At 49.2% G+C, this 26213-nt stretch overlaps 1 protein-coding gene across 2 annotated transcripts in view; it reads left to right on the top strand.

The window, feature by feature from the left end:
- Window positions 1-26213, top strand: part of TLL2 (tolloid like 2) — a 149149-nt gene that overhangs the window by 110892 nt on the left and 12044 nt on the right. For both annotated transcript variants that reach the window (XM_038009382.2, XM_007963696.3), the window contains 8 exons: window positions 5926-6042; window positions 7184-7329; window positions 7822-8017; window positions 16115-16240; window positions 16984-17144; window positions 18423-18603; window positions 23830-23955; window positions 26085-26212. In XM_038009382.2, coding sequence (XP_037865310.2) covers window positions 5926-6042; window positions 7184-7329; window positions 7822-8017; window positions 16115-16240; window positions 16984-17144; window positions 18423-18603; window positions 23830-23955; window positions 26085-26212 — 1181 coding nt within the window. The remainder of the gene's footprint in view (window positions 1-5925; window positions 6043-7183; window positions 7330-7821; window positions 8018-16114; window positions 16241-16983; window positions 17145-18422; window positions 18604-23829; window positions 23956-26084; window position 26213) is intronic.

The following is a 26213-nucleotide window of genomic DNA, read 5'->3' as shown; positions in this document are numbered from 1 at the left end:
TGGATGACAGGGGAGGTTAGCCTTGCCTAGAGGACCGATGGCTCCAGTGTCTCGGGAGTAGACACTGGGACTCATTCAGTCCATGAGTGGCCGCCGTGGTGGAGCTGGAGAGAGAGGCAGAAGTGACGAGGAGCCAGATGGGAGGGTCTCAGCTGAGAGTGTATTGTCCTCACTCGTAGAGGGGTCTGCAGGGTGGGCTTTGGCTTGGACAAGTCTAAGCGCTCAGTGAGGACTTTGTCCCTGGCACATATTCACGTGAGCAGAAAGCCCAACTTGTTATGCTGCAGCTGACGAGCCTGAGAGTGAGCTGGTGTTGGGTGGTTGACCGAGATGGAGATAGGAAAGAAGGGAGAGGGCTAAGCTGGGAGGTGTCACTGCTAGACTGAGCCCTGACTTCATGCCAGATTCTAGGGAGCCCAGGCTGGGGTAGGTCAGAAGAGGCTGGACAGAGGGGTTGGCTGGACTCAGGGTAGCCTGGCAGACATTAATCTTTCATATGACTGAGGGGTCCCAGGCTGCCACCACTAGGAGAAGTCAGTCAAGTAGTCAGCTGTGCAGGTAGACAAGCCAAGAAAGTGACCCCCATGCCAAGCACGGACAGGAGTGCGTCTACTGCAGGACCAGTGGAGTCCACCCCCCAGTGGCAGGGCGGGGGCTGCAGGCCTGGATTTCTGTTTCCTGCCTACCATGAGCAGGTATGGCGCTCTCTAGCAGCCAAAAGGAGGGTCTGGCTTTACAGGTAGCACTGTTTGCTTGTGGCAAAAGACAGAGGGCTGGATTCCCAGTAGCAGAGGTTCCCAAAACTGACTGGATGTGAGAACCTCCTGGGAAGATTTCTGTGAATACGGATTCCTGGGAGACCCTGAATTGGAATCCCCACAAGTTAGGTCAGAGAATGATCCTGTTTACCTTTATATAAAAGGGCATGTGCCCAAATCTAGTACCACATATGTAGAAAGGACCACAAATATGCCCATCCATCTGGCTGAAGGTGATTACCTCTGAGGAAGGAAGTGCGGAGGTGGTGAGCAGCTTCATGAAGTTTTGTTTTGTATACTTCTCCATTGTTTGAATCTTTTGTAAGAACACATTCAGGTGTCATTCTATAATGAAATAATAAAAAGAGCTATGTGGGAGGAGTTTCCTGAGAACACCGGATCACAGACCCCGCAACCTGGCAGAGACCTTACAGTCACTGAATCCCACACTTTTATGAGAAAGCCAGGCTCCTCAAGTGTGGACTAACTCAAAGGCCACACAGCTAGTGGCTGAGATCAGACCCGAATTCTGATGTCCTGGTGAAGGGGAGAGGTGACTGCTGAACCCAAGGGTGCCAGATAAAATACATTATTTGTTGTTTATCTGAAATTCAAATGTACTGGGCTTCCTTGCGTTTCGTTTGCTAAATCTGGCAACTCTCTACCCCCATCTCCCTGGAATGGGATAGATTTAAAGGCTTAAGGGGAGGAAGCTCTCTGTTACTGAAGTTTCCCAGAGAGGACCAAGGCACGTTCCTGAGAATGGGCACAGGCAGAGAGATTTCCAGGAGTTCCTTTTTCTTGAACTTGAAACAAGAATTTTCTCATTATAGATCCTGGTATCTCTGGCTACATTTCATTAATGAAATGGGGCTTTTGCCGTTTGTTGGTGGTGGTGATTTTTGTTGTTGTTGTTTTGTTTTTTAAGTTTTTTTTTTTTTTTTGGCTCATGTTTTACCCACTTTTAGTGTGTGTGTGTGTGTGTGTGTGTGTGTGTGTGTGTGTGTGTAGAGTGCCAGCGCCTGTAACCGTCATTCTTCATTTGCAGTTCTCCTTTGCCAACTATTTGGCCTGCTCTGATGTTTCCAAATGCAGTTGTTAGTGAACTTTTGTGTTTGGAACAAGTGCATTGTGTCGGCCGAGCTGGTCCCTGGGAGGGGTCAGTGCCATGAAATCTGCTGGGAGGAGGCAGGTCAATGCCCCTTTGGCAGGAGGGAGAGCGGATTAGGGTGGATTGTGAAAGTATGCATCTTGCTCTGAAAACTGCATTGCATTTTTTCCCAGGGCAGTGTGTGAAAATCCAGGCATAATGGACGCATAACTTTTTATGAATGAACCCTTTATGACTCCCCATGGAGCCCACTTGTAGTATCCTCATCTGCATTTCCTCTTCTTGATATCCTTATTAAACTCCTCTTCTAAATCCAGGAACCGGATTTCAGTGCAGGAATCTGATACCTTTTCTCTAGTCCCGTTTCTCTCCAGCCTGCTTAGTCTCCTTGGAAGGAGGCTATTTTTTGAGACCCAGGTTTTCACATAGTGATTAAGGGAAAAGTCGCCTGAGAACATTTCATGGCTGGCTAAAGATATCAAATTGGTTTATCAGTTTTGGGGGTCACTTACGATTCTGCACCTAAAGCAGGGAGGAAGTTGACTGCAGTGAGAATTCATCCAGTGATCTTATATTCTGTCCGGTAAATTGGATTCCCTCCCTTATTTCTGTTAGAGGAATTACTCTAACAATGCACTTTTGTATGCAGAACTGTCTTTGGGCATTCTGTATCACCACAATGCACACAAAAGCCCTTTTTCCCTCTTTCCCTGAAATGGGGAGAGGGAAGTTCAGAAAGGCCAGGCTGGCCAACCAGTGTCGTGTGGCCCAGGCTACTCAGGCTCCCTAGCCAGGGGCAGCCTCCCAAATGAGCAGAAATGATGGAGTGAGTCAAACAGCCAAGCCTGGCATTTCCACAGAATTACTTTACAGTTTGAGGTTTTGATCTTCATTCCTACTTGTCTGTTTCCAAACTGGGAAATGGGGATGACATCTATATTACTAGAGAGTAGATTTTATGTCTATTTATCCAAAATTATACAATGTTCAGAATGGTACCTCAGTCAGTGAAGGTTTTCTTTTTGATGGTAGTGGTGGTGATGATGAAGCAGGTGATACCGATAATGAAGGTCTCAGACTGCTCCGGTTTAAATCCTGCTCTTACTTACAGCTTTGAGACTTAACTTCTCTGACCCTCAGTTTTCTTGCCTGTGAAATGGGATTAATAATAGTATCTAATTCACAGAGTATCGGGATGAAATGAGATAATCCATGGAAAGTGCTTAGGACAGTGTCTGGCACAGACAGAGTCAATAAAAAAGGGACTTTTAGTAGAACCACTACAGTGAAGATGAGAACATTGAGACATCAGTTAAGGGACAAAGTAGAGGATTCTAGTTAAGAGTTACAACGTGATTTGGGGAGAGTGCTTAGGAATAATTCGTGATTTGTTCTATCAAGTCTAGTTTTGCCAAGGCAGTAAAATATACCTTAGGCTGCAATTCCTGCCTCCTGTTGAGTACTCAGCAGAGAGAAGCTGTCTACTGGCCCTTGGGTGGTGGGTGGTTCATTTCATCTTCCTAGGTCTTTAGGAGGCGAGGCAGTGAAAGTCCCCCTCTCTTTTGGAAATATGCCTCAGTGGCTGTGACAGCTGGGTTTTAAAAGGAGAAACTTGGATCTGAAACTTGGGCTAGGCTAAGAAGGAATTCCTTTTGTGAACCAGCACTGCCTAATTGCTCCGTGCCCTCACTGGTAAGCAGTACTTCCCCAGGCTTGCCTGTCATTTTCCAAAAATCACTTAACACTAATTGGCCGTGCCAGAGAAACCATTACTGAAAATTTAGAGGCTTCTGGTGGATTTTTTTCTTGCCAAATTATTGGCAGGAGTTTCATCTCATCTCACTTAATATTAATCTCCCCAAATCCAAAAGGCTACAGGTGGTCAGAATTGGAAGGAAGCAGAGGAGATTAGCAGCCTTTACCCCCATGTTTCCCCAAAACATGTACAACACAGCTGGCCATTAGGAGATGCCCACAGTGGCCTTTACTCCTCTCCTAACGTCACCTGCTCATGGCCTCAAGTGACTTGTCCACTGCCTAACATAGCACTGGCAGTAAGAGTACCCATGACATATCTGCTTTAAAAATATTCAGATAAAATTTCTGGACCATACAATTCACCACTTAAAGTATACCAGTCAATGGTTTTTAGCATGCTCAGAGTTGTGTCATCACCACAATCAGTTTTAGAATATTTTCATCACAGCAGGGCGCGGTGGCTCATGCCTGTAATCCCAGCACTTTGGGAAGCTGAGGCGGGCAGATCATGAGGTCAGGAGATCGAGACCATCCTGGCTAACATACTGAAACCCCTAAAAATACAAAAAATTAGCTGGGCATGTTGGCACGTGCCTATAGTCCCAACTACTTGGGAGGGTGAAGCAGGAGAATCCCTTGAACCTGGGAGGCAGAGGTTGCAGTGAGCTGAGATCACGCCCTTGCACTCCAGCCTGGGTGACAGAGCGAGACTCTGTCTCAAAAAAAAAAAAAAAAATTTTTTTTCATTACTCCCAAAGAAGACCCATACTCATTAGCAGCCACTCCCCATTCCCCATTGCCCCCCACAGCTAAATACGTTCTCTGAGTGACTCATGCAGTAGGTGCTTGGTAGAACCATGATCTTCCAGTCCAAATGGACTGTGTTCTGAACCAATCAGTAAAGATGAACCTATCTCCCGCCTCGCCCTGGGCTGCCATCCCGACGTGGCAGTAGCGATTAGATGGCCAAGAATGACCAGATACTGGGAAGACCAGGCTTCTGTGGAGGCTCCAGATTTCAGACCATGCACTCAAGTATCTAAGAAATACAAATGTGTTAATTTTTTTTTTCCCAATAACAAAAGTTTGTCTATGATGAACCCCCTTTCCATCAGGTAGTAGGGACTTGATTTTGGTCAATTTGTGTTTTCAGCTTTGGTCAATTTGTATGTCCTGGTGGCGGGGGGAGCATAGTTTATGCCAAGGCATGGTGGTGGTGGGGGAGCATCTATCCTGCCACCCTGATTGGCATTGCTGGGATGTCCTCATCCCCAACCAATGAGTCCTCTGTCCAGATAGAGGCTACTGGGCTTCCTCCTTGTGTCAACCCTAGGCCAGTTCAGAATGGTGCAGGCTTACATTCCCCTAGAAGCTTGGGAGACATTCTGTGGCTCCCCTAATCCTCTTGGCAATAGGAAAGTCACTTCCATCACCCTTTCGGGCTGGAATCATGTTGCTGCCATCCTGTCACACTTTGTCGGAAGAGCTCTGCATGCCTGTCTCGTGGCCGAGTGTCTGGACAATCACATAGACACTTCTCTCTGACCTTGGGAGGTAGGCACAGCAGGGGAGTCCAGGGTCTTGCTGCCACTCTGGATTCTGCCCAGGGACTGAGGAGACAGTTTTCTGTTTCTCTTAGATCCTTAAACCTACCTGGGATCTCTTTCTCAAGGTGAGATGGGGAATGGGTCCTTTTAGGGGCTCCCTGGTGCTGTCCTGCTAGTCCTCTCACTCCTCAATCCTAGGAACCCTCCTACGGCTACCAGGATGGGGGAAAATATGGTGCATCCTTCCAGATCTTTGCTATTGCAACTAGGCTTGTGAAATGTAAATGCCAAGATGGTTTTATTTCTTTGCTGTGTATTCCGTGGCATCCCTTCCCAAGGCAAGGAAAGCAGAATGTCTAATGCCCCCAAAAGGGAAGGGCATACATGCAACAGGAAATACCAGGAAAGGAAATCTGCGCTACTATCTCACCATTCTTCCCCTGCCACACCTTCAGAGCCTCAGCAACACCCACTTGGCAGGGGAGAGGCTGCCTTGGCTCTTTTCTGGATACCTTGATGGGAATCTGGAATTCCCCTGAAGTCATCCTGAATAAGAATTAAGTCACACATTGTTGTGTGACTCTTCCAATCCCATCTTTTGATCCTGTGTGTGCTACAGGACAAGTTGTCCCAGCCAGGGTTATTGCTCACTTCAAACCATGTGTGAAGAACCTCGGCTTCCTCCTAGCCTGAAGCCAGTGCCTTCTTACTGTCCCCAGGTCTCCTAACTGCTTCTTTTTCCACTTTCCAGGCAGGTTTTGCGGCGATAAGGTCCCAGAGCCCTTGGTCTCCACAGACAGCCGGCTCTGGGTGGAGTTTCGCAGCAGCAGCAACATCTTGGGCAAAGGTTTCTTTGCAGTGTACGAAGGTTTGTGCGTGGTGAAAGCAGCCGCTTGGTGGACACTCATAAGCTCTGTCCTTCCCAGGCAGCCCACTGTCCCTCTCCCCGCCCAGGCACTCCAAGCCAGAGCCACGGGGGTGGGGGCAGCCACCGCAGCGGGCAAGCTGAGGATTCCACAGCCCCTCTGGCAACATTCTGGAAGCAGAGGCCAGCTGTGCCCACTTCAGAAGTGGTGAAATCCTCCTGACGCCATCCCGCTCAATCCTCATTCCAGGCCAGCTGAGGAATCGGCTTCCCCCATCCAGGATGGTATTGGGGGGATCTAGAACCCTGTGGAAATGATAGCAGCCTCTGAATTGCTGTGTGAGCCTAAGCAAAGAATCTGATCTCGCTGGGCCTCTGTTTGTTTCCTTTGTGAAAGGAAGGCTTTGGGCAACATCAAGGAATTTCCAACTGCGTTTCTTAGAAGGGCCTCTGAGGCCACCCTGGTGACTGAGTAGAGGGAATCAATAGGTCTGGGCTCTAGGCAGCTGCCACCAGGCGATGCTGCTTCTATTTCTTCTATGTCTTGAGCTTCTCTGGCTCACTCCCCACCCCATCGTACCCTCTGCCAAAAAAAAAAAAAAAAAAAAGGGGGGGAAACTACGAGAAAATTACCAAGGGTCCTTTGGCCTTAAATTATTACAATTTTAGAGAGGCCAAAGTTTTGTCTTTGTGAAATAAGTAATGTGCATGTATACGCATGTGTGCACGTGTGTGCACGTGTGTGCGCACGGGTCCCTTCCTACCAGCGATCCTGTACCCTCTACCTTGAATCACCTGGAGAACTTTGCGGCTCCGCAGGGCTCTCCCACACCCACTGGAATCAGAACCTCTGGTGGGTGTGGCCCCAGCTTCCACAGTTTGCAAACTCCCCCGGGCGATTATGATGCACAGCGAAGGTAGAGAACCACTGCTTTACGTGGTTTTTTCTTTATATGAAAAAAAAAAAATCAGAGTTAAAGACAAATGCAATCGTGCCTTTCTGGAGGCACCGTTTGTGGGGTGGAGATGAAAATGTTGGCGAGTGGAGCCACCTAGTGGTGGCAAGCGGCCCCCGCCACCTTCCTTCCTAAGATCTGACTGACCAGGGCCCCCCATCTTCCTCTCCTGCTGTCTCTTTCTAAAGCTACCTGCGGGGGAGACATTAACAAAGATGCCGGTCAGATTCAATCTCCCAACTATCCGGATGACTACAGACCTTCCAAGGAATGTGTCTGGAGGATTACGGTTTCGGAGGGGTTCCACGTGGGACTTACCTTCCAAGCTTTTGAGGTGAGTGCTGCTCAGACCGGCTTCCCAAGGAAACGCAACTTTTGCTAGACACTCTGCACTCTGTAAAGATGGGTGTTCATTTTTGGCTAAAAACGGGAACCTAAGAGGCCATTCTCAAGCCCATGGTGAATTGTGCCCGGACATCTGACATCAATATCTATGCAGGCTTTTGAAATGGGGTTCGCCACCTTTCTGAGGGCAGTAAGAGAGATTGAGAATAATAATCAAAGTGAAAATTCAGGATGGGATCCAGGGAAGTTTGGTAGAATTGTTCTTCTCTGTTTATCCTCTTAGACTTTTCTCAGCTTGATTCACCCTTGACTTCTGCAAGTAAGGCGCGAACTAGGAAGCAGCATGGAGAGACCTGGGACACACTTGGGTCCTTCGGCCTCTTGGTTAGATTTTGAGAGTGATATTTGGGTTCTCTTCTTAAATCAAAAACCTTAAAGCGGAACCATCTGCCATCCACCTTGTCTCTGTTTCTTCCTTTAGATTGAAAGGCACGACAGCTGTGCATATGACTACCTGGAAATCCGGGATGGCCCCACGGAAGAGAGTGCCTTGATCGGCCATTTTTGTGGCTATGAGAAGCCGGAGGATGTGAAATCGAGCTCCAACAGACTGTGGATGAAGTTTGTGTCCGATGGCTCTATCAATAAAGCGGGCTTTGCGGCCAATTTTTTCAAGGGTATGAATTAGCAGTTTGTTCCCACTTTTAGGCACAAGAAGAAACATTGCTCCCTCTGGCTTAAGACACACAAAACCATATGGAAGCTTACCACCAAACAAGGCTCTGCAGAGAAAAGGCAGCGACACATTTCAGAGCTGGGTGTGGGCCCCCAGCAGAGTTCCCAACTGATCAGGAGCAGGCTCAGCCTTGGCTTCCACACGATTGAAAGTTCTATACTTGGAAATTAGGTCTAATAAGTTTACAAGGGCAAACTACACGGCAGTGAAACTGAGTATGGAATAACAGCAAATATTTAGATAGCAGCTATCATTAACTGATCACCTACTGTGTACCAAGAACTGTGTAAGGTACTTAACTTACATAATGTCATTTAATTTCCCAAATAACCCTGTGAGTTAGGTTTGGATCCGGGCTGGGAAGGGCTTCTCAGGATCATGCAGGTAGTTAAGTGGCAGATCAGGGATCTAATTCAGTTGGCCTAATTCCTAAGTTCAAACTCTTTCTACAACATTGCCACTGTTCCTTGATGTGGGCCAGAGAGGCAACCCAGGTGTTCAGCTCCTGGAGCATCAGTGCCCCCAGACTACATGCTTACCCCCACGTGATGGGGGTCGGGAGGAGAATAAGGGGTGGCACTCTGGGAACAAATTTCCATGTTGCCCTGGGGACCTGCTGCTCTGTAGGGTCCTGATGGAAACAGGCCCAGAATGGCATGAGCAGACCCAGCTTTCCTGGCCCCGGAAGAGCCAGCTTCCAAGCCTCCTTTGAATGGGCAGGTCCTCATTCTCTGCCGTCAGGCCCCTGAAAGCCCTGAAGACCACACCCTAAGAGGGAAACATGGCTGCTCCCCACTGCATTGGGCCTGGGCGCCTAGGAGCACAGCAGCAGCCCTTGTGTAGAGACATTCGGTCCTCTGCTGCTGTTGCCCCTTAAGCAGTGACCCCACTTCCCCAGCCCCCCCACCACTTGTGCTTGCCCAGAGGCTGCCTTCTCCTCTTCCCCCTTCTCCTAGGACTCCTGGCTGAGCCAGCACAGAAATCCCAGTCCCTCCCTTGCTCCCCTTCTCCCTTTCTGCCCCATCTTAGACCTTCTCCCAGGTTCTACGTGAACAGCCTGGGTGTCAGAAGAACCCACCTCTGCAGTGTCACCCAGAGCAGGCAGCCATTCGTCCTTACTGAAGCCTCAGTTTTCCTCTCTGTGAAATAGAAAGGACATCTGACCATTGTACCTAAGCAATTATTGTGAAGCCCCAAAGAAAGGATGGCTGTGGAGGCACTTTAAAAGCTGGCAAGTGACAAACAAGGGGTGGGGCTGTCATTTTTTCCTATTTTGAAGCATTGGGGAAGAGCAAAACCCAAACAGTAGCACAGGAAGAATCATGTTGGCGCTGAAGGATTGGAGACAAAACTTGAGTCGCTTCTTTCTCAAGCCAAAACAAACAAACAAAAAAAGCCAGACCATGGCAAGTGTATTTTGAAAGCAGGTCAGCTTGTGATTGCACAGGGAAGATATGACAGCCTTGGTTGAGATGCCTGGAAATTCACAGCCCCCACCCTTCCCTGGCCCAGCCTGCACATGCCTGGTGTCTCCCAGCCTGGGGCGGCCTCTGTCTGACTTGGCAGCAGTGACACCGGCTGGGTGGCCTCAAGCAAGTTGCATGATTTCTCCAGTTGCGTAGCTTCTGTTGCACAAGCTCCAGTCTCTCTACCTGGAGAGACAATGCTGCCAGATGATTGCAAGGTTGTCATCAGAAGAAAATGGAATAGTGCAAGTGAATACACCCAGTGTAATATTGAGTCCCATTAATTGTCTTTGCTAAGGAAGGAATCTTTGAGGTGGTTATTCTCTCTGAAAAACCCGATGCGACAATTTCTTCTTGCTATTGTGGTGGACTGGTTTCCTATTCCAGCTGCAGCAATTTACCACAGGCTTGGTGGCTTGAAACAACGCACACTTATTATCCTACAGTTGTGGAGGTCAGAAGTCTAACATGGTTCTCACTGGGATAAAATCAAGGGGATGACAGGGCTGCATTCCTTCTTGAGGCTCTAAGGGAGAATCTGTTTCCTTGCCTTTTCCAGCTTCTAGGAGCTGCCTGAATTCCTTGGCTCGTGGTCCTCTTCCACAGTCAAAGCCAGACAGAAATGGCCAGTGTGTCATTCTCATGCCACATTCTCCTGCTGCATCTCAGATCTCTGCTCCTGTCCGCACATCTCCTCCTTCTGACCCTATCTTCCTTCCACCTCTTTCCCTTACACGGACCTGGTGTGGACATTGGGCCCACCCAGATACTCCAGGAGAATCTCCTCGTCTCCAAGATCCTTCATTTAACCACACTGGCAGAGTCCTTCTTTCACCTAATTAAGATCCTTAATTTAACCACACTTGCAGAATCTTACATTAAGGTAACAGATTCACAGGTTGCAGAGGCCAAGCTGTAGACAGCTTTGGAAGACCTTATTCTGCCTACCACATGTCATGAATGATTATGAGATTGTCATTCTAATTCTGTTTATTCTAGTCCTCTTGGCCTTCTCTTCCCCTGACTTCCACCCCAGGTTCTGTAAGCTGAGTGCTGGAACTCCATTCCAGGGGGATAACTGGTAACCACTGACCATCCACACCTCATTGCTGATGCTGCTGGTGGTCAGCAATGCACAGTTTTGAAAGTACCAGCTAAAGCTGGAGATTAGGCTTGTCAGGTTTAGGAAATTAAAAAAAAAAAAAAAAAAGCAGGATGCCCAGTTACATTTGAATTTTAGATAAAGAATGATTTTTTTTTTTTTCAGTATATGTCCCAAAGATCACATACTGTGCTGAGAAGTGATTGATGGTTTATCTGAAAGTCAAATTTAACTGGACCTCCTGAATTTTTTATGGAAAACTTGCTGGAGATGCCAGTCAGGGCAATGAAAGGTATTTCTCTGATGCTAAACTGGTTTGTAAGAGACGGAGGAAGTGCCTGGACTTGCTCAAGTAACCATGATAGCTGGCTCCATCTGCTGGTTAGAAGATGCCACCTTCTCCCTCCTCCCCATCTAGTGTGCATTCAACATTCATCAGTTAATGTGTTGGTGCTGGGGCTGGAGACTCCGAGGAAAGCACACAGTGGTTGTCCTCAAGTGCTCAAGGTGGTGAAGGAGATCAGCAGCAAATGCGCAATGACGTTGCCGTGTGGGTGTGGACCTCGGTGGAGGCTGTGAAACTCAGTCTGCCACGGGGCCCAGGTTACCCAGTGTCCTACTTGGAGGGCATTTCAGTTTGCAAACATCTTTTCAGATGCCTGTCAAAGTGTGGATTGAGGCCCACCCAAAGTAACTTAGTGCACAGACTCAGCTTGACTTTTTTTATGGTAAAGAAAACTGCAGAGAACAACATTTAGAAAAGAAGAAATATACACCATGACCTTGACCATGAATCTTAAAGTAGGAATCAGGATTAACGGAAACCTCATCTAGACCTATTAAATCGGGGAAAGGACATCTACGTTATCTCACTTTTCTTCATTACAGTCCCCTGGTAGGAATTATTACTGCCCCCATTTTCCAGTTGAGGAAGCTGAATTCCTAACATGGCTGGGCTGGAACTGGAATCTAGATCTGTAGGATTCCACAGTCCACTCTCTTTCCCATAAGGAGACCTGAAAGCCACAGGGAAGGAATGTGAAGGGGGTGGAATTTTTCCTTAGTGTTTGTGATTAGATTCTGACACTGATCACCTTTCCACCTTCCCACCTTCCCAATACCACAGGGGTGTAGGCAAAAGGGCTCTGGACGTGGCAAGTGGAGTTTGGAGCGCTGGTCCCTTGTTGCCTACTAGCTAGCCACTCTTTTGCAGATCAGCTTTCGTTTCTGCGACCGGCTCATGCCTGCTTTGCTCCTCACTGTGGTCCCAGTGCTTGGCACACAGTAGGCTCAGTAAATACCTAGTGAGCGATGAAAGAATGGATAGATCAATGAATGAATGGGCTCCGTTGCCCTGTTGGTGGAGTGGGCATCCTGCTGCCTGCTCTGCCTCCTTTGCAAGGCTCTCCGGAAGAAGAGTGGGTGAGAGACCACAGCTTTGTGCAACACTGTCCAACAGAAATGGGATGTGAGGCACAACCAGGAGCCACATAGGTGGCCTTGAATTTGCTGGCAGCTGCCTTACAAGAAAGTAGAAACCAGTGACATTAATTTCAATGATATTTTTATTTACTCTAAGGTACAAAATAATATCATTTAAATATGTAATCAATATACGCAATATTAATGAGAGATCTTATGTTTTTCATACTAAGTCTTGGAAATCCAGCATGTGTTTTATGCTCATGGCACATCTCCACTTGGACCAGCTGCATTTCAGGTGCTCAGTAGCCATGTGTGGCTGGGGGCTGCCGTATCAGACAGCGAAGGTCAGGAGACTGTACCCAGCCAGCTTCCCCAGCCCAGCCTTTTCCCAGCAAGTCCATCAGTCAGATGTCCTGTGAACACAAAGTTCCTAGCACGTGTGTCAGAACTTCTCCAGTGAAAGAAGCTTGGAGAGGAGCTCAAAGGCCCAGCAGAAGAGCTGAAGCAAGCCAAAGAAGCTCTTGCCTTGGTGCCAGTTGGCAGGCGTTCTGCCCAGGGCCCAGCTGGCGCCTGACGCTGGCCAGGGTGCCAGTTGGCCTCTGTACCCCTTTCTGGTGCCAGATGGTAGCCCCTCTCAGAGCCTACTGGCCGGCAGCAAGCAGAGCACCTTACAATTCTGGTTTTTTTGGGAGAAGGCAGCAGCGCTCAAGGGATGGCAGGGCCATTTTAGTCCTATGCCCCCACATAAAGAATTAAAGGATTCCCACCTTGATCCCTCCATCCCCTATCCCAGTGCTGATAGGTCACCATGAAGAGCTTGGTAAGGGGACTGGCTTCCTTCAAGGGATTTCTTTAAAAGCCTAAGAATGTGCTCTGCCTTCCCTTTCCTTAAGTTTCCCTGAAACAATTTTTGGGATCCTGCCTAAGCCATCTCATCATCTAACTACTTCCTTCTTTCACTAATTCCACCTGGACCATGAGAAGACTCCAGAGCTCCTGCTATGCTAAGCTGAGCCCTGTTTCCAGTCTCTTCTACTCCCACACTCACCCAGATTTTTCTGGGGGGCTTGGCCTTGGCCTTCACCTCTGCAGCCCAGAGCAAGCACGAGCCTGTGGGCTTGGAGCAAGTGCTGCTTTACCACAGTGGGAGGCCCCATGCACCTCTGTGCCATCCAGCCAGGCTGAAGCAGGGCTGCAACTGGCCAAACATCTCATGCCTCTTGCTAGAGAGAGCTCAGGTATAAAAGCATGCCTTTCATCTACCTCCCAAGGCCAAGCACCTTACCTTCTAGTCTCCGGAGGAATTACATTTTCTTTGCTTTTGGCCCAAGTCCATCCACTGGGCTCTCTCCTTTCACCTGGCAAAGATGGCGCCAAGACACTTGCTCCTCTGTGCGCCTCTTTCTTGCCTATGAGTCCTGCCCACAACCACAGCGTCTGCTGGTATCAGAGTCTCCTTCTGCCCCGGGCCTTGGTCCTTTGTCCGTCTGTCTCTCCCAATTGGCTCTTTCCTTGGTTTCCTTCTGCCTCCTCACTAGGTCCCCCAGCCAGTGTCTTGAGTTCTGCTGTGCTGCCCTCCTGCCTATCCATCTTCCTCCACTGGCCCATCCTTGAAGCATTTTCCTTCTTTCTGTTCTTGCCTTGTCTCCCTTCCCTCCTCAGGCCTGCACTGCTCCATTCCCACCTGGTCCAGGTATGCCCAGGTAACCTTATCTTTTCACTGCCGCTTCACTGTATCTCTCTACTCACTGGAAATTTGAAAGCAACTCTGCTGCTGTCTATCAGGATGGCTTCTGTGTGTCGATGGTCTGTATGCTGGGTACTTCACATGCATCATTTTCAGTCGTCACAACCCTAAAAGTAAATATTATCATTCTCACTTTAAAGCAGGAGGGAGCCTCAGTGAGGCTAAATCACAAGCAGTCATCTCATTTATTGGAGGAAGATCTGCTGGAGGATCCACCCCAGGTCTGACTCACTTTAAAGCCTGGACTCTCTCCGCTACTTTTTGTCAACTATTTTCCTCTTTCCCTATACTTTTTAGCAAATGTCTACGAAAGTACTTTCAATATGGTAAGGTGATAAAAAAAAAAAAAAGGTAACTGCACACTTGTTACTATTTTAGCATACTTAAGACTTACATTTATTTGAGGCGATGGGCAACTTCAACTCCCTGCCTGGATTGTCTCTCTAAACCCAATCTCCCCTAACAAGCAATTAATTTATATAAGCTTTTATTGAGCCCAAGAATACATCACCATTAGAGTTACCTAAGTTCACTGTCCACTATGTGAAATGATGGGACATTTACAAACACTCCTTTACTCAGTGAAGTGCAGCCAGGTTGATGAAGAGTCTATGCATCACAGACAAGGAAGATTGGAAGGAAAGGGGTATATTTGAGTTGGAAAAGGGCAGGGGAGAGGGAAGCTGGGTGATTGGAGGGTTTGTGTTTTCTGAGGACCCGTGGATTGGAAGTTGTAAGGAGTGAGACTTTTAACCCAATAAATGTCTTTGAAAAGTGGTGAGAGTCCTGTCGCTGGGAGTTTTCAAGCAGGGTCTGAAGAGCCATCTCTCCAGAACATTATTGAAAGGATTCCTGCCTGAGACGGCAAGACTGGGTATCTTTCCAGGTCTTTACCAACTCATAGATGCTCTTAATTTCTTTTAGTTTATATATAATGAGTTATTTCAAGATTTGGTGAACAACTTTTTTTGTTGTTGTTGAGACAGAGTCTTGTTCCGTCGCCCAGGCTGGAGTGCAATGGCGCAATCTCAACTCACTGCAACTTCCGCCTCCCGGGTTCAAGCTATTCTCCTGCCTCAACTTCCCGAGTAACTGGGGTTACAGGCATGCGCCACCACACCCGGCTAATTTTGTATTTTTAGTAGAGACAAGGTTTCACCATATTAGCCAGGCTGGTCTCAAACTTGTGACCTTGTGATCCACGCACTTCAGCCTCCCAAAGTACTGTGATTACAGGCGTGAGCCACCGTATCTGGCCAACAACTTTATACTTACTGTGTTCCTACCTCCCGTGGTGCTGTGGACCAGAACTCTCCTTCCTGCTTCTCCCCACATCCTTTCTTCTTCCTAGGTTCAACGTTTTTGAAAAAGATGTCTCAGTGTTTAGTCGTCCCTTCACTAGACTCCTCTCTAGCTCTGCTAGGCCACATCCCACATGCTGTCTTTCAGGGCTAGATGTACTATGGCTGGCAACAGAGAATCATATTTTTCCTTTTATTTCTAATATTTGTTTTGGTTTTTCTTTTCTTCAGTGGCACATGGGTTAATGTGTCTGGGGAGTGTCTCTAATGACTTCCAGGTTCTCCCTCTGAACAGCAACAATGGCATGCTATGTGCTGTTACTTAGTCGCCCCAAACGCATCACTAGGCACTTGGTGCCAAATCCCATCCAAAGCACCTGCTAACTCAGCCTCATTATGGCCTCTTCCTGCAGGTTTTCCTGGCAGCATTGGCTAACCTAAGAGCCCGTGTTTTCTGTAACCTTGAATATCTCCCTGTGCATACCTCTCTTACGAGTATTCCTAAAACTGCTAAATAACACATTCTGTCTCTAATGTCTACAGAATACTGACACATCTTCATCTAGCAACGTGTTCTTTGTCTTCACCCTTTATTTAATATCTCTAAGAAGTTGCATATTTATGGGGGAAGGGGAAGTCCTCAATTCTATGGCTTTAAAATGGATGAAGTCTTTGGTATGGAACGTTGTGAGATTTTTTGAAGTCTCAAATGACCGATGACTGAACACCTCAAAGAATTCACTTCTCCAGGCCTGACCTCCTCTTGGCAGAGCCCACCCCGGCTAACAAGGTTCCTGCTTGTGTTGTCAGTGTCCTGCCTTCACTGTCCCTGCTGCCTGGTTTTCAGAGGTGGACATAGCACTCTTTGGGAGGTGGTCACCACGAGTGGCTCCTGTTTCTTAGAGGACACTTGCTGGTGAAACTGGGATGCGGAAGGGTTGGGAACAGCCAGGAGGCTTCATGACGATGTAACTGGAGTCATCTTCTTTCCCACCAGAGGTGGATGAGTGTTCCTGGCCAGATCACGGAGGGTGCGAGCATCGCTGCGTGAACACGCTGGGCAGCTACAAGTGTGCCTGTGACCCTGGCTACGAGCTGGCCGCTGATAAGAAGATGTGTGAAGGTTGGTGTGGGACCTGCCAAGCTGGAATGAGAGGGGATATGGGACAAGTCTTTGGGGAACTGGGGCAGAGATGGGGCAACCCGCTGGCTGTGTAGAACAATGGGCAATGGGCAGACATGGTGGAAGACCCACCTATTTCCCAGAAGGAGAAACAGCCTGACAGCTGTCACAAATGTCAGAAAACTGCCCAAATTACATATACTCTGCCCTAGAGACTGAAATCGAGGCCATGGTTTATTTTCTTCTATGATTGTGTGAAATTGACATGATTATTAAAGTAGGAAACAAAAGCAAAGAAAAACCGTGAGCACTCCAGTGACTCAACCAATAGCACTTTTCATCCATCCTATTTCTACTTGGCTTGTGTTCCATCTTCCTTGTCCACGTGCATGAGTCTGCTTGTTCATGCAAGCTTGGTATGGTGAGTAGCTTGCTGCAAACATTTCTGATTCTCCTTTGGCCCAAGCCATAGGGAGCCCCCAGCTCTGTCACTGGGTGAAAGGAAAGCACAAATGCATTCATTGTTTTTAAAAGCAGTAAAGATTTATCCCAAATTTTTTTTCTTTCAAATATTCAGTTGAAACCATAGTTTTGAACAAAGGACACTGAATTAATCAGTTCAAATTGTCTAACATTTAAAAATTATTATTACAGAACAGCAGGGCTCTGTTGCTCCTGGTGGGAAATCACAGTCACTTGGAGCCAAAGCTAAATGAAAACCTGTTTCTGTTTCCCCCGTGCAGTGGCCTGTGGCGGTTTCATTACCAAGCTGAATGGAACCATCACCAGCCCTGGGTGGCCGAAGGAGTATCCCACAAACAAAAACTGTGTCTGGCAGGTGGTGGCCCCCGCTCAGTACCGGATCTCCCTTCAGTTTGAAGTGTTTGAACTGGAAGGCAATGACGTATGTCTCTGTGCTCTGATTGATTGGGGAGTGTATTGAGGGGTGACTTGGAGCTGGAAACCAGTGAGGGGCTGGGAGGGCAGGGAGATGGCTTGTGTTGGAACTGGAGCTTTGGACAGTCATAGGGCCTGCACTAGCAGAATCTGGGGGAAGGTTTTCTCCAGCAGTTTCAGCCGCACGCCCTCTGCAGATAGAGCACCTCTGGCCCTCTTGTCGCTGATACATCCAAGGAGAGTCAGAACAAGAGTGGAGGAGGCAGGTATTGGGGGTGGGAGGTGTCAGAACTGGGCTGTGAATCTGGGGAGCTGGTGTGCAGCTGAGGCAAATAAAGGGGGTGAGGATCAGCTAGGGACAAGGACGCTACAGACAGCCTGTTTCCTCTTTCAGCCAATGATCATGGATGATCAAGTCAGTTGAGGTCCAGGCAGTGCCCTACAGCTGGAGTGCTAGTCACGCATGCTTACATCTGCACTTTAGGCTGGAGGGACACCCTGGGGCACACAAGCCATTCCTGAGACTCCCCTCCCCACCCCAGCTGAGCTGGGGGTCTCACCTCGAGAATAGTACTGGTGTAGCTCTCACCTGAGAGTCAGGCCTTTGGGGTACTGGAAGGAGACCTCAATGCTGATGACCCCAATGCACGGAGGCCATGGTGCCCATGAGGGTGTCACCCCAAAGTGAATATTGTGCAGAAAAAAATAATCCTTGAAAGCAATTGATAAGACCCCTTAGCAGTGAAGTTCTTTTTGAGAAAAATCATTGCTATAGCAGGGAACATGAATTCTAGTCCCAGCTCCACCACGGCTGAGCTATGTGACTTCAGACAAATGTCTTTCCCCTCTGAGCTTGTTTCCCTGCCTGAAAAGGGAGTCAGATTCTGTCGGTGGTTTGCAGCTTTTTCCTCCTCCTCTTCCTCTTGCTTCTCCCTGGCTCTTCTTCTTTTTCTTCTCCTTCTAGCAGTGGGGCCCTTTCTTCAAGCAAAATTTCGTGTGGAAGCCTAATGTATACAATAAATTAAAGCAAGGCCACGGTTATGGGGATGCAGGTTTGGGAGCCCTGTGCTCTCGTGCCAGGCGATGGCGCCCCCACAGAGCCTCAGTGGGAGAGCCAGGGGTCCCCCTGTGCCCTCTGGAGCTCATTCAAATAACCAGCATAGCAAGAGTCAAGGGACCCCCCACATGGCAGGGTGAGGTGCTCAGGAAGCAGGTGCAGCAGTGTGCTGGGGGTCTGGGGTGGGGACAGGGACTCTGGGCAGCTCCCCATCATGCTCCCTTGCAGGTCTGTAAGTATGACTTTGTGGAGGTGCGCAGCGGCCTGTCCCCCGACGCCAAGCTGCACGGCAAGTTCTGTGGCTCTGAGACACCCGAGGTCATCACTTCGCAGAGCAACAACATGCGTGTGGAGTTCAAGTCCGACAACACCGTCTCCAAGCGCGGCTTCAGGGCCCACTTCTTCTCAGGTACGTGGGTTCGGAGGTGAGGCTGATGCAGTGCAGGTGATGCGGCTTTGCAGACTCCAGGCTCTGGGGTCCCTGGCCCTCTCCTCTCTCTCTCTGCCTGCTCCTGTAGCCTTCCAGGTATGGCTGCCTTGGAGGGGGCGTGCCTGGATCCAGGGCTTTTAAAATATATCTACTGGTGACTGTGTTAGTTTCTTAGGGCTGCCATAACAAATTACCACAAACTGGTTGGCTTAACACAACAGAATCTTATTCTTGCAGTTCTGGGGGCCCGAATTCCAAAATCCAGGTGTTCGCAGGGCCATGCTGCCTCGGAAGGTTCTAGGGCAGAATTCCTCCCTGCCTCTTCCTAGTCTGTGGTGGCTCCCAGCAGTCCTCGGCATTCCTTGCCTTGTAGCTACATCATCCTGATCTCTGTCTCCATCTTCACATGCGTTTCCTTCTTCTCTGAGTCTCTGTGTCCCCTCCTTTTCCTAGAAGGATTCCAGTCATTTAGGATCAACCCTAAATCCAAGATGATTTCATCTCAAGATTCTTAACTAATACTTCTGCAGAGACCCTATTTCCAAGTAAGATCACATTCTAAGGTTCCACATTGTATTAGTCTGTTTTCACAACATACCTGAGACTGGGTAATTGATCAAGAAAAAGAAGTTTAAGCTGGGCGTGGTGGCTCACGCCTGTAATCCCACCACTTTGGGAGGCCGGGGCAGGCAGATCGTGAGGTCAGGAGTTCTAGACCAGCCTGGCCAACACGGTGAAACCCTGTCTCTACTAAAAATACAAAAAAAGAAAAAAAATTAGCCAAGGGTGGTGGTGTGTGCCTGTAATCCCAGCTACTCGAGAAGCTGAGGCAGGAGAATCGCTTGAACCCAGGAGGCAGAGGTTGCAGTGAGCCAAGATCGCGCCACGGCACTCCAGCCTGGGCTACAGAACAAGACTCCATCCTGGGGCAAAAAAAAAAAAAAAAGAAAAAGAGGTTTAATGGACTCATAGTTCCACATGGCTGCGGAGGCCTCACAATCATGGCGGAAGGCAAAGGCATGTCTTACATGGCTGCACACAATAGAGAATGAGAGCCAAGTGAAAGGGGAAACCCCTTAAAAAATCATCAGATCTTGTGAGACTTATTCAGTACCACAAGAACAGTATGGGGGAAACCGCCGCCATGATTCAATTCTCTCCCAGAGGGTTCCTCCCACAACACGTGGGAGTTATGGGAGCTACAATTCAAGATAAGATTTGGGTGGGGACACAGCTAAACCATATCACACATGAACAGAAATTTTGGGAAGACAGTACTAAACCCACTACAGTAGCACACTGGACCCTACTTCTCAAACTGAAGGCCATGAATCCTCAGGGCCAGTACAGCAGCTGTAGAAAAAGCCCATTCTCCTTAGTACAGCATCTGATGCTGGACACTGTCTTGGCCCACCTGTCCTACCAGCCACATTCCCTCTGTAGGTGCCCTGTGCTGTGATCACGAATAATCCCCCCACTGTTCCCCCATGCCATCACCCTCTACTCCTAAACCCCCATCCCATTCTCTCTTCATACCCCCCGCCTGTGGCCTTCCCTCTCTCTGGATATCCTTCTTCCTTCGCTACTTAGGAAACTCCTACTTCAACCTGAAGACCCACAATGCCACTTTCTGTAACATTCTCTGGCTTCATCTTATTCCTCTTAGTCCGTTTTGTGCTGCTATCACAGAATACCACAAACTGGGTAATTTATAGTGAAGAGAAATGTATTTGGCTCATGAGTCTGGAGGCCGGGAAGTTCAAAATCAAGGGGGAACATCTGACAAATGCCTTCTTGCTGTGTCATAACAGGGTGAAAGGCACCACATGGGTGAGAAAGAGCGGCAAGGGGGTCAAACTCATCCTCTATCAGGACCCCACTGCTACAATAATGAGCTCTCATGACCTAATCACATGTAAGGGCCTCATCTCTCAACACTGTTGCATTGGGGATTAAGTTTATAACACATGAACTTTGGGGGACCCACTCAAGCCATAGCACCCTCTTAGCACATTGATTGTTCGTTCACCAGTGTTCCCACAGCACTCTCTCCTTCCCTTCCATTAGGGCTCTTGTCACCAGGGCCAGCTCCGTGGGCCTGTGGCCTGTGCAATAGCACAGAGCCTGTTCTCAGAAGGGCCCACACTGGTTTGAGGTTCTGTTGTCATCATCTTGAAATTCATGGCCGGGCACGGTGGCTCACGCCTGTAATTCCAGCACTTTGGGAGGCCAAGGTGGGCGGATCATGAGGTCAAGAGATCGAGACCATCCTGCCCAACATGGTGAAACCCTGTCTCTACTAAAAATACAAAAAATTAGCTGGGCGTTGTGGCGGGCGCCTGTAGTTCCAGCTACTCAGGAGGCTGAGGCAGGAGAATCGCTTGAACCAGGGAGGCAGAAGTTGCAATGAGTCGAGATTGTGCCACTGCACTCCAGCCTGGGCAACAGAGCAAGACTCCATCTCAAAAAAAAGAAATTCATAATAGTGTTTAAACAAAGTTCAAATCTTGTGCTGAGCCTTGTAAATTGTATAGCAGGTCCTGTGTGTCACGTCATATTAGAGTGTGAACTGTTTACAAGCAGGAACTGTATTTTGGTTATCTTTATAGTCTTAATGCTTGGCATAGAAACGACCAAATTATTTGTTGATTTTATACATACCCAGAGTTCCATCTCCATGGGTGTTTTTGGCAGTCTCTCATTGAGCAAGTCAGGTTTTTTGTTTTGAGTGTCTGCTGTGGGCACAGTACACTACTAGGCTCAGAGCTGTTGCCAGGGAAGTGCCCCCAACCCTGGACAAGCTTACATGCTAGCTAGGGAGGCCAGGGATACACACCCTGCTGAGTCCCAGCCTGGAGCACTGTGGGGTGGGCCGCTGCAACAAGGGCCAATGTTTGAAGAAGAGAAGCCCACGGTTGCCTGGAGCAGTGGGTGAAGCCTTTTTGCAGGATTTGGGGTGGTCTAAGCCAGGTTTTAAGGGATGGAAGACATGGAGGTGGAGATAGGATGATTAGAGAGAAAGTACAGGGTCCCCAGTAGGGGAAGCAGTGTGAGCACAGGTTAAGGTCTCAACAGAGCACAGAGACAGAGATGAGATGGGCCTGCATGGAGCCCTGACCCATGCTGGGAAGCCAAGGGCATGAGATGGGCCAAGTTGGGGAAGGCCAGGTCATGAAGGACCTTAAACGCTGGGCTGAAGAGCAGGGACCTGATGAAACAGGAAGGGGGACTGTTTGCAGGTTCCTGAGCAGGCGAAGCCTAAACTTGTCATCTGACCAAGCCATGCCAGGCAGTGTGGAGCTGGGAGGGCCAGGCAGCTGGAGGACGAGGGCAGCAGGGCGGGCAGGAGCCACCTCAGCGGAGGATGTAGCAGAGCATCACAGGCAGGGCAGCTCCACATTTGCAATAGGAAGCCACAGCACAGGGGAGAGTGTCAGAGCAGGAGTGGGGACCTATGAGTCATCTGCAGAAGGACTCAGAGGAAGGAAGGGAGAGAGGTGGGTCAGTGCTGGGTGTTAGGCGGCTTCATCTCTTCTGCATTTTTGGTTTTTTTTTGAGACAGAGTGTTGTTCTTGTTGCCCAGGCTGCAGTGCAATGGCGCGATCTCAGCTCACTGCAACCTCTGCCTCCTGGCTTCAAGTGATTCTCCTGCCTCAGCCTCCTGAGTAGCTGGGATTACAGGAAGGTGTCACCACGCCCAGCTAATTTTCTATTTTTAGTAGAGACGGGGTTTCTCCATGGTCAGGCTGGTCTCGAACTCCGGACCTCAGGTGATCTGTCCGCCTCGGCCTCCCAAAGTGCTGGGATTACAGGTGTGAGCCATGGCACCGGGCGTCTCTTCTGCATTCTTAAAGGGTCTTACAAGGGCTCTTACTTGTCCTGATGACATAAGCAGGTAAAATACAGTGTTCGAGGAGACATTAACCATGGTGAACAAGAGGGTGTAGAGAGTGGACGAAGACAGGGCTGACCCCTAAAGTCATTCTGGTGATGGCAGGGAAGCAGGGGAGGGAGGCTGATCTTCAGTAAATGTAGGAACAAGCTGGGTTAGGATAGGGCTGCATACAAGGACCATAAGTTTAACAAGGGCCAGCACCTGAGTTCTCACATAGTAATTATGCAGCTAACACCGTGGGCTGGGTGCTGCTCTAATTAATTTACCCCTCCCAACAACCTGTGAAGTGAGGATACTATTACTGTCTCCATTTTACAGGCGAGGCAACTGAGGCACAGAGGCAGGAACTGTCTATGGCCACAAGAGCTGGAAGTGGTGGGGTAGGGCTGGCCGTCTGCTGTGTGTCCAGCTTCTCCACGTGCAGAGGGCGGTGTGGAGTCGTGGCACTTGAGCCCAGGCCTCTGGGTCAGCCATAGAGGATGCTTGCTCACTGAGTGACCTTGGTCACATTAGCCATTCTCAGAGTCAGTTTCCTTACTTGTTTTTGTTTTGTTTTGTTTTTGAGATGGAGTTTCGCTCTTGTTGCCCAGGCTGGAGTGCACTGGCGCGATCTCGGCTCACTGCACCCTCCGCCTCCCAGGTTCAAGCAATTCTCCTACTTCAGCCTCCCAAGTAGCTGGGATTACAGGCCTGCGCCACCACGCCCGGCTAATTTTTGTATTTTTAGTAGAGACAGGGTTTCTCCATGTTGGCCAGGCTGGTCTTGAACTCCCGACCTCAGGTGTTCCACCCGCCTCGGCCTCCCAAAGTGCTGGGATTACAGGCGTGAGCCACTACGACCGGCCAGTTTCCTTACTTATGAAGACTGGCAGATAGAGAACTCCCTCCTAAGGTTGAATGAGAATTAACTTAGATAATGCATAGAGTGCTTGGGACTGTGCCTGTTCCATAGTAAACATTCAGTAAGTAGGAATTACTGTCATTATTGTTACCACTGTGATTAATACTAGCCTGTCCTTCAGGGAGCTCCTTGTTTTGAGCAGGGAGCAGGGCCAGAGAACATAGAAAAAGTACTTGGAGAATCCAACACATACCAGGGCCAAGAGCTTGGAAAATGAAACAAGTAGATATGCAAGAAATCTGAGGTGAAGATGTTCCCGCTTCACTCCCCCAGTGAGGGAACAGTCAGAGGGGAAGGGGAGCAATCAGAGAAGCTTCCTGGAGGAGGCCGTTTTTAAGTGGGATTCTGAGCCCTGAGGGACGTTCGTAAGTTGGCGTTTCCTCTTAGAAGAGTTCATTGATCTCCCCAGACAAGGACGAGTGTGCCAAGGACAATGGCGGGTGTCAGCACGAGTGCGTCAACACCTTTGGGAGCTACCTGTGCAGGTGCAGGAACGGCTACCGGCTCCACGAGAACGGGCATGACTGCAAAGAGGGTGAGGCTGGACCTCCGGTTGTTGGGGGGTGGGCTGACCTTCGCCACACCCCGAACCCCTGTGAGCATGTGCATGAATGAGGGGCTGGGGTGAGGAGCTCTTCCACTTTCTGAGCTGAGGCCCAGCCACTGCTGTCGTTGTGGGAGAGAAGTTTTCCCCAGGGCATCTCACTCCTTCAGGGGGCACCTGGGGCCCTCAGGTGTTGTAGGCTGAGGTATTTTTCAAATGATTAAGCCTGCAAGCTCTGGAATCTGAATACCTAGGTCTAAATCCTGGCTCTGCCGTTCCCTAGCTGTGTGACCTCGGGCAAGCTATTTAACCTATCTGAGCCTCAGTTTTTTCTTTGGTTAAAAGGGTCTAAACATAACCACCTTCTTAAAGTTTTTGTGAGGATTAAAACAAAGTATTTCACACTCTCTGACACATATTATGCCCTCAAACATCAATAAAGATCAGCCATTTATGTCTTTTTCATATATTAATTACCATATGCAGGCCCCATAGGAAAATAGGACTTGAAAAGCTTTGCTCCATTCTCCATTCACTGTAGGAAATTCTTCAGGGCCGGGTGGCTTTTACTGTCCACGGTCCAGTCATTCTGGAAAAAGCCTTCCTTCTGTTCTTACCCTGCCCAGTGAAGGGAGTTTGAACATTTATGACAAACACACAGGCTTCCAGGCCTTGGCCCCAGCCATGAAGCCCTGCAAAGGAAGTCAAGGGTGGAGGAAGATGTGGAAGACACACAGCCCGATCTCTGGAATAAACAGTCTGGAGTTAGGAGATTTGGCTGGGTGCCGCAGAGTCTGGTCAGGATCTGCCTAGAATGTTACAGGAGGCGCTGACGTGTCTTCAGGAGGAGGCGGCCACCCTCCAAGCCCAGCCCTAGGGCATGGTCACAGGTGGTGGAGGGGCTGGGTGGGAGGCTGGTGGAAGAACCGAACAGGGAAGGAACAGTCAAGCCCCCGTGAGGTGGGCCCAGGCTAGGACCAGGCTTGCCTCCTGCAGTGTGGGAGAGGACAGGAGGGAGGTCAACTCTCCCAAGTTCCCACCCCTGAATAGTGGCTGCGTTTGTGTGGGTTGACCCCCAGGGCAGGGGGTGTCAGAGCAAATGTCCCAGGAGCCGAGCCACTCTCCCTCTGGGCGCCTGTTCTTTGTGTGACTGCAGAGCAGATGTAGCACTGAGCAGAGGCAAATCTCTTTGGACCGTCTTCAAAGCTGCCTCCTCCCCTTCCTCCCCCCGGCCCTCCTCACCTGCCTCTCCAGCTTCTCCAGCATGGAGCCTCCGTGTTTGTGATACAGTCCACCGTGCTTTCTAAGCAGTGGTAGCAGTGGCCTTAAAGCCAGCCAGGCCCAGTTTGAGTCCCAGCTCCACCCCCTATCAGCAAAGCACTGTTCCTCTCCAAACCTATTTTCTTATTTGGGAAGTGAGAAGGACTAAAGGAGAGGATGCATGGAAAATGTTGTCCACAGTGCCCAACACAGAAGAAGAGAAATGCCAGTTATTGGCCAAGATGCTAGGCATCGAACGAGTTGTGGGACCACTCTTGGCAAATAGCACTGTCACCAGGACACACTTGGTAGACTCCAAATAAAACCACTGAGAAAAACTAAAAGAAGCTTATGGATGGATGGTGCAGTGATGAAGCAGATCTCTGTTAGCCAAGATGCACTGAGCACTCACCATGGGCTGGCACGCCCTAAGCCTTTCCCATGCATTATCTCATTCGATCACATATCACCCCGACTAGGGTGGCACCCTTTTACAAATAAGGACACCGAAGCTTACATAACAGCCCCAAGTCCCACAGATGGCAGAACCAAGACGGGTCGAGGTCCACCCGACCCCACTGCCAGTGCTTTTAACATATTTGCAGGGATAACTGCAATGTGGATAGGAATAGAAAGATAGCCTGGCCCCCGAGCCACAGCCAGGAAGGCAGAAAAGCCAGTGCAAGTAAACCAACACATCCCTGAGCCAGGAGACACCTGATTCAGGACACCCCACCCCCACATTTGATAAAGACCCTGAGACAATCAGGAGAGAGGGGAGGAGAACCCCCTAGAATCCTTCCCGTGCTGTCCACAGTGAATGACTTCTCTCTCTGTATGTGTCCCCCCGCCACCCCCAGCTGGCTGTGCACACAAGATCAGCAGTGCAGAGGGGACCCTGGCGAGCCCCAACTGGCCTGACAAATACCCCAGCCGGAGGGAGTGTACCTGGAACATCTCTTCGACTGCAGGCCACAGGGTGAAACTCG

This window comes from Chlorocebus sabaeus, chromosome 9, assembly GCF_047675955.1.
Source record: "Chlorocebus sabaeus isolate Y175 chromosome 9, mChlSab1.0.hap1, whole genome shotgun sequence".
NCBI classification, from domain to species: domain Eukaryota; kingdom Metazoa; phylum Chordata; class Mammalia; order Primates; family Cercopithecidae; genus Chlorocebus; species Chlorocebus sabaeus.
The sequence above is the reverse complement of the archived record's forward strand: the minus strand, read 5'-3'. Positions and strand labels throughout refer to the sequence as shown.